Below are 8381 nucleotides of genomic sequence, written 5' to 3' on the forward strand. Positions count from 1 at the left end.
CTTCCTTCCTTCCTTCCTTCCTTCCTTCCTTTCTTTCTTTCTTTCTTTCTTTCTTTCTTTCTTTCTTTCTTTCTTTCTTTCTTTCTTTCTCTCCTTGCCTCTACAGACATTCAGCCCATCTTAAACAAAGACACCTAAAAATTGAGGCTGTGCATAAATGGAATCCAGCGTTGGACATCTTTTATTTCATACTTTCTACTACACTGTCCTTAAAGTATTTGCTTACATGACCTGTGCATGTATTTATCAGGTTTCCTGTTTTCAGTAGTATGGAATATAATATTCATGGCACTAGAAAATAGATGACAATGTTCATCTTCTTTTTATTCCCCTTTTGTACAATGTATCCTGAGGAGAGTTTCTCCTCTCTCTGCTCCTCAGGGTTCCTCCCAGTCTGTCTTAAAATAGAGGGGTTTTTTTTTGTTTGTTTGTTTGCTTTTGTTGTGTTTTAGTCCAAACTCCTTCCAAATATAGTATGACCACATGCAGAAGACAGAGTTAATATGTGATCTGGGTACTATTGATAAATTTATTACTATTACTACCACACACACACACACACACACACACACACACACACACACACACAGAGTCCATAATGTCAAAAAGACCTTAATGCTACATTGTTGTCTTTTATCCTTTGTTTCCTTTGGAATATGTGAAAAAAAAAACCAGGGCTAAATGCTATTCAGAAGTACACTAGAATAAGTTTTGGATGGTGGTGTAGTCTATGGACTGGTACCCATCCTTGAACTATATTTTAGTGGTGAGAAACAAGGGATGTATTTAGAACCTTTTTAGGAATATGACTACGCAGACATCAAAGTCCATGGTTATGTGCTTATCCTGTTGAACGGGGCAGGCTATGTGTGGGTATTGTTGATTTTGTCTTTTTCATGCACTGTGAGGTGAATATTGATTGTAGAGCCTCATTTGATCTTTAAGAAATGGGGTCTTTTTTTTTTTTTTTTTAGAAAAGATAAGCTTGTTGAGAAACACTGTCCTAAATTGTAAGTGATCCTTTTAATCTAGAAACATCCTTCATTAGTGTATAGGGACAGGGTTTAGAATCAGTGAAGTCTGGGAAGACTTTGAGCTCTGACGCCCTCTTGTCCTTGCTGTGTCTCAGGTGGTGTGTATGTACCAGACACTGGGTAACCCACTCAGCAAGCTCACCACGCTAAACTGTATGCACTCTCACTTCATCCTGTGTGATGATGGGACGGTGGGCATGTATGGAAATGAAGAGAAGCTCAGGCGCAACCTGGAGAAGCATCTCTCAATGCAGAAGATACACACTTGTAAGTTGTGTCAGAGCTCAGCCTCTGGCTGCAGGCTTGCTAGTGAGCAAGGTGCCTCCTTATCATCTGTTCCGGGTGGACAGACCTAAGTGATCAACACCTTAGAGCATCCAGAGCAGCCAGTTAACACAGACGTAGTCAAAGATAAACGAAAGCAGGATATATGTTGATACAGATTGTTGGTGATGATAGCATAGAGGAAGTAATTTGGGTGGGTGGGGGCAGAGTAGTCAGAGGTTTCATTAGGAATGAAACCTTAGCAAAGCCTCCAAGAGAACGTAAGGCCAGATAGAGAAAGAGGGGGTGGGGGAGTTTTCATGTGTAAATGGGAATAATTAAAGAGAAATAAGGAGATGAACCTGAGAGGAATATGTATCTAAGCTTTGATTGTCAAGGAAGACTGAAATTTCATTCATGGGCTCAGTGACTTTAGTTAGGGAAGAGGTTAAAAATCAGAACTAAGGATAGAGTTAAAACCAGATAGGGCTTTAGAAATGAGGGCATAGAAAGCTAATGCCTTGTGATGTAGTCACACAACTGCCTTAAGAAAGTCATTTAGGGTTGGAGAGTCTATGTAGCAGACTGTAGGTAATCCCTTTGACAAGGTGCTTGTCAAACACTGATATGGTAGGGTGCTTGTCTACCACATATGAGGCTCTGTTCAAACCCAGCACTGCAAAGAGCCATCCTTACCTCCTCAAAGCAGCAGCAGCAACAGCAGCAGCAACAGCAGCAACAACAGCAGCAGCAACAGCAGCAGCAACAGCAGCAGCAACAGCAGCAGCAACAGCAGCAGCAACAGCAGCAAATGATCTTTGGTGTTATTTGTGGAGCAGGAGTACTAGGCAGGCAGAAAAGAGTTTCTGGAGAAATGGAGACCTTTTATTAAGACATCACTAAGTGGGCCCTTTGTTGTACTGAGCCACATCTTCCATAAAATATCTGTACCTTTCAGGGGGCTCAAGTTCTTTGTATCCTTTGAGTATTGACTGGAAAAAATAAGATCTTTTAGTTTTTGTTCTTGGTTCCTTTGAGGCAGCAGGAAATGTGAGGCAGAGACAACTCTGTCTTTACTGTCTGTGATCTTGGGCAATAGAGATAATGCCTGCTAAGCTTTTAAACATTTTAAGTGTAAGGCTTTGTACTGTTGCAAAAACTGAGAGAAATGCGTTCAATATTGTCTTGGTTTTTTCCCCCTGTTGCTGTCATGAAATCTGCTGATAACTGCAACTTCAGGAGCTTGCTCTCACTCTCAGTTCGAGAAGATGGTCTGTCATGGTGGGGTCGTCAAGGCAACAGCTGCTTGAATGCTTGAAGCAACTGGTTACATCGCATCCACAATCAGGAAGCAGAAAGACGTGAAGACATACTAGTGCTCACACTGCTTTCTCCACTTTATACAGTCCAGGATGCTCTTTCCAGAGAATAGTCCTGCTAATATTCATATCAATATCTTCCTATATCAATACATGCAATCAAGATAATCTCTCACAGGCAGGCCTAGAGGGCCATCTCCCAGATGATTCTAGATCCTTCCTGGTTGTCAACTCACACTGACCATGGTAGATGTGGTTAGAAGTGTTGGGTGCACAGTATTTCTTTAATCTTCAAGGTCTGTTTCTTTCTTCCTCCTCTCTCTTGGTACAGTTATATGGAAGTTCTTCTCTATTGATGTCTGATCTTCATACCTGGTGTGTCCATGGGGGATTACATATTTGTATTTAGTATTCATAAGATTTGACAGAATGAAGATATGTAACTATTGATAATTTAATTCTAAAAAAAAATCATCAAAGTATCTTTGAAATTGCTGGCAAGCCTTCCTTATTAGCAAAAAGTACTTCTAAAAAATGAAATAAAAGGATAAATGGAATGTAATGGCTCAAGTTAGAGTTGCTGTAGGAATCCCTGACCTCTGGACACTGGCCATGGAATGGGAGCAACGAATGGTAGTGTCAGTCATTGTCACGTCAAGGTAGGAAGCATAGGTTCAGGGCCCCTGCTGCTCCTGGTAACTTTACTGTGGTCTCCACAGAGGAAAGTATTGTTTGCCGAGATGACTATTAAGGAGCTGTAAACTCAGAGAACCGTGGCCTTTTTGATTATTACTGTCTTTTGGCAGTATTGTACTGTGTTTGTTTACCATCTTTTCTCCAAGCATATAAAGAATTAAACACGCAGATATATGTGGCTACATGGTTTACAGATTTTGACCATCTGTCTGTCTGTCTTCTGCTATGCTTTTTTCCCTTTTATGCATTACTCCCTCCATGAATTATTTCTATGAGAAAGGCTCTTTCATATAGCTCAGGCTGGACTCCTTTTCCCCCCAACTTTCTAGCCCCCCTTTTTTAGACATAGTATTTCTATTGACTATCTAGGGATCTCACATAATATACCCTGATCAGAAGTCACGGAGGAGAGGGAGGGGATGGATATAGGAGGACTGGGAGGTCTTCTTCATTCTTATTAGCAGGCAGCATCCAATAGCTCTCTTATGAGGCTTCCTAGCACTAGACATTTTAATTTTTAACAGGAGATAATAAATAAATTTAACTTTTAAAAACTGACACACAAAAATAAACTTGTATATATTATGAGGGTGCCATGAATGAACTGTATATTACTCAAAGCAGGTTAAACATCTCTCCTGTTTTTTTATGATGGACACATTCAAAATTCCCATGGGGCTCTGTGATATGTACCCAATATCATTGTTATCAGAGCTCATCACACTGCATAAATCCACTGGAATTTTTTCATTTCTTATCTAATTATAGCTTAGTACCTACTGATCAACCTTTAGCCTTCTCTGCCTTCTGCTTAAATATTATAGTAAGTTTTTTTTTTTAGAAAGCCATCATAAATATAGTTCGTTTTGAAAGAATTATCTATTGACTCAAATTAGCCCTAGCAGGAATAAAATTCTCTTTTTTCTCTTTCCCAAAATGCTTTTATTGATTCCCTTCCCCTCCTTGGTGATAAAATATTGCTTTCTGTAACACTCACAGAGCATGCATTAAAAGAAAAAAGAATTTTTACAATGTTGTTATAAAAATAACCATTACCATTTTCACATATAAACTTTAGAAGTTTTCTGCACATACACACACACACAGAGTCAAAGACAAACAGACACACACACACACACACACACACATCATTCATAGGCATAAAATTGATATCAATGTTTCTTTTGATAGTTTTTCTTTCTTTACTAAGTATAACATATTTTCCTGGCAATAGACATAGTTTAACACATATATAATTCCCATGCTATTATACAGGATATAAGAAATTCTCTTTAATTTTAATTCTAGGATTGGAGGTGTAGATCAATGCTTGTATCTAGCATGTGGAAAAGCCCTGAAATTGGTCTTCAGTACCCCTCAAAACCCTTATATATTTATATTGTCTCAAAATTAATGACATTTTTTAAAAATTTCATTACTTTTATACCATAATATATCACTTTACCCATTTCACTTAGCTTTTGTAAGATATTGTTAGAGGAGTCCTAAATCTACCTGTTGCTATACTCCCTGTATGCTCAATAGCATTTTAAAAATGGAGATAACAATGAAGTAGGATTGAATGGAAAAGGAATGAAAAATTATTACACCAGTTAATTAGACTGCATGCAATATTTGGGTAACTGCAACAGCCCGTCATATTTGTGGAGTGTGGGACTGGGAAGCACAATGGTGCCCACATGCTGCTATGGCATATGTAAAAGCTTGAAATCAAATCAACACACTAATATGCTCTACTTATTGACCTTGATATGTGTAAGCTGGGCTAGTTTATGTTTAGTGTTCTTAGGTTTTATGAGTACTGAGCCAGGGCATCACAATGAGGTAGAGGTGGTCCCCTCAACCTATTTACCCTGTTTCTGTCTCAGCTCAGTTTGCGATTCCAGGTGGGCTACACCCTAAAATCCTCTGGATACCCAACTTGGGATCAAATATCTTTCAACTACTTCTCTACTTTTCAAATCTCCCTCTTGCTTTGCAGAGGATGTACTTGGGTCAGAAGTCCAAGCAGCCTCTGGAAGTCAAGATCTTGGGTGGGGGGGTGTATTATGAACCTCAGGAAGTGGGTTGTGCGCAGAGACTTCTCTTGGAAGTCAGCCTGTTTAGACCCCTGTCTCAGTTAGGGATTTTGTTGCTGTGAAGATACACTATGAGTACAGCAACTCTCATAAATGAAAACATTTAATTGGGGCTGGCTTATAGCTTCAGAGGTTTGGCTCATTATCATCATGGAAGGAAACATGGCAGCAACAGGCAGACACAGTGCTGGAGAAGTCGTTGAAAGTTCTCCATCTAGATCAGCAGACTGCAGGCTGAGAGTGAGACACTAGGCATAACTTGAGCATGTGAAACAAAGCCCCAGTGACATACTTCCTCCAACGAGGCCAGGCTTCCTCCACAAGGCCACCCTTCCTAATAGCACCCCTATGAGCCTATGGGGACATTTTCATTCAAGCTAGCACAATCCCTATCTCTGAGGGTAGGGGATGGCAAGAGGAAGGCCACAGCATGACCCTGAAAACACTTTACCACAAGTAAAGTTCTCTGTTACTCAGGATAAATATAAAACTTTGTCAACCAGTTTTTCTCTGTTGAAATGTAGACTCAAATATGTAAATTTAAAAGTAACATTGATTAATGAATAACGTTAAATTTTAAATAAGGAAGATGATTAAAGTCAAGCTGAGCATGGCAGTTCATGCTTGTAATGAGTACTCAAGAGGTTAATGGATTATGAGTTTAGGGCCAACCTCAGCTATGTAGTTAAAACTTGTTTCAAAATACCAAAAAGTCAGTTTTTAACATTTCCCTAAATTGTCATCTTCTGCACTGTTGATGATTTATTGTCTACTCACCCAGAGATTTCCATTCACTTATAGAACATGCTGTTGATATAGGTATGGACATACATATATAGAAAATACATATTTATACATGGGACTTTGAAATTATAAATAGGATGTATTATAAATGTCATTTTCTAAGTTTTTCAATTTAGTAGCTTCTATAAAAGAATTCTTCACAGTTGCTGCAGCTTTTTTTTTTGTGTTCTTGCTTTGATAAGGTAATATCTAATTATGATAAGAAATTCAAACACTAAAAGATATACCATGCTGAAATAGAAAAGACATTGAAGGTTGCCCTTGCCACCATTAAAAGTTACTGAGCTGGCAAAGCCCAGTTGATTTGCTGAGAGGCAGAGACACTGGAATCTATTATATAGTTCTGCTTACTTTACTTTGAAATTCTTAAGACTTTGTAACAATGAAACATTAAAACGTTTTAAGGCCTTTTGAAAAAGTTATTGAAAGCTTTTATTAATCTTTTACCCAGAAGAAGTTCGAAGATGCCCTCAGCATAGCTACTACATTTTATCTGAAGTCCAAGTTTCTGATTTTGTGTTGATCTGATCAAGCAGAAAGATACAGCAACAGTTAAAGGATTTAAGTGTACAAATCAAGGTGGCTGGCTGACAGAGACAGGACAGCTTTGTAACAGTGTGATTCTATTTGCCATCTGAAACAGGCTCAAGACAAGGTGTGCCTGTGGTGGGGCTGGTGATGGAAGGAGGTCCCAATGTCATCCTCTGGGTATGGGAGACTGTCAAGAACAAGGAGCCAGTGGTGGTGTGCGAGGGGACAGGCAGAGCTGCTGACCTCTTGGCCTTCACTTACAAACATTTGGAGGATGGAGGGTGAGTTGTTGAGCCTTCTATTTTGAAAACACTGTGACTATTCCTTCTTCTTCTTTGGATTTTCAAACTGTGTGTTTTCCTGAGCTAGATACTGTCACAGTACAGGTTGAGACAGTCACTCCGCTTTCACTTGTGCATCAGACTCCTACCTGTAACCAGAGGAGTTGCAGTCTTTGTAGCTGAACAATGAACCACCATTTTAGGTGTTCAGACTGTTTGAGAGTATTATGCCGAAACTGAAAACTCACTGCTCTCTTAAATCCTATTAGTTTGAGTATAGTATCGTAGAGTGTATTACTCCAGGGGGTCCTGGAGATGACTACTCCTCACATTAAAATTTGTTCTTTTCTGCACCCCTCTGCCCCTGCCATGCATTTGTTTCTTGCTCTTGGGCTGTCTGGAGGTTGACCTTCCGAATAGGTGCCTGCCGTGAGTTTCTTTAAAAAGGCCACCTTCCAGAAATCACACATTTGTTTTCACATTAAAAAAATACACGGAATACCCATTTTGAACTTTGATGGATGTAATTCTGCACAATTTGACTCCTGAGTTTTGTAAACTTGGCTTCCTGTTGCTCCACCTTGCCTCTTGCCCTTCATGCTTTCAATGTCAGAGTCTATCTTGGACTCTTCTTTGGGTTGCATCAAGCTCTGCTGTTTATTTCTCTGCCAGGATTCTACGCCCTCAGGTGAAAGAAGAGCTCTTCTGTTTGATTCAGAACATGTTCAACTTTAGCCTTAGACAGTCTAAGCACCTTTTCCAAATTCTAATGGAGTGCATGGTGCACAAGGATTCTGTAAGTATGATGAGTTAATGACTTTTTTAAAAAAGGCTACCTTCCAGAAATCAACCCTTTGTTTTCACATTAAAAAAAAATACATGGAACACCTATTTTGAAATTTGATAGATGTGATTCTGCAGAATTTGTGCCTTGAGTTTTATAAACTTGGCTTCCTGTTGCTCCACTTTCGTTCTTGCTCTTCGTGCTTTAACTATCAGAGTCTATCTGGGACAAAACACTTAGAAAAACAGTATTTCAGAAGAGTTATCAAACATAGATACTTGCAAGAGTTGAAAGAGTAGTTCTATGTATTTAGTGAACTCATCTTCTGTTTTAGATGACCACATTATAGCATCTTGGGTGAGACTTGCAGGAGGGTACCCTGTGTACATTGGACACAGGCAAATTTGAGAATCAAGGGTGCAATAGCAAATGTAGTTCAGCTGAGTGTGGTGGCATACACCTTTATTTCCAGTACATGCTGAGGCAGAGGCAGAGGCAGAGGCAGAGGCAGAGGCAGAGGCAGAGGCAGAGGCAGAGGCAGAGGCAGAGGCAGAGGCAGAGGCAGAGGC

The 8381-nt window shown here is 39.5% G+C and overlaps 1 protein-coding gene across 1 annotated transcript in view; it reads left to right on the plus strand.

Annotated features, from left to right (window-relative positions):
- Positions 1-8381, plus strand: part of Trpm6 (transient receptor potential cation channel subfamily M member 6) — a 152474-nt gene that overhangs the window by 40753 nt on the left and 103340 nt on the right. The window contains exons 7-9 of the mRNA XM_021151275.2: positions 1130-1301; positions 6860-7028; positions 7701-7824. Of these exons, the coding sequence (XP_021006934.1) occupies positions 1130-1301; positions 6860-7028; positions 7701-7824 (465 nt within the window). The remainder of the gene's footprint in view (positions 1-1129; positions 1302-6859; positions 7029-7700; positions 7825-8381) is intronic.

This window comes from Mus caroli, chromosome 19, assembly GCF_900094665.2.
Source record: "Mus caroli chromosome 19, CAROLI_EIJ_v1.1, whole genome shotgun sequence".
Classification (NCBI taxonomy): domain Eukaryota; kingdom Metazoa; phylum Chordata; class Mammalia; order Rodentia; family Muridae; genus Mus; species Mus caroli.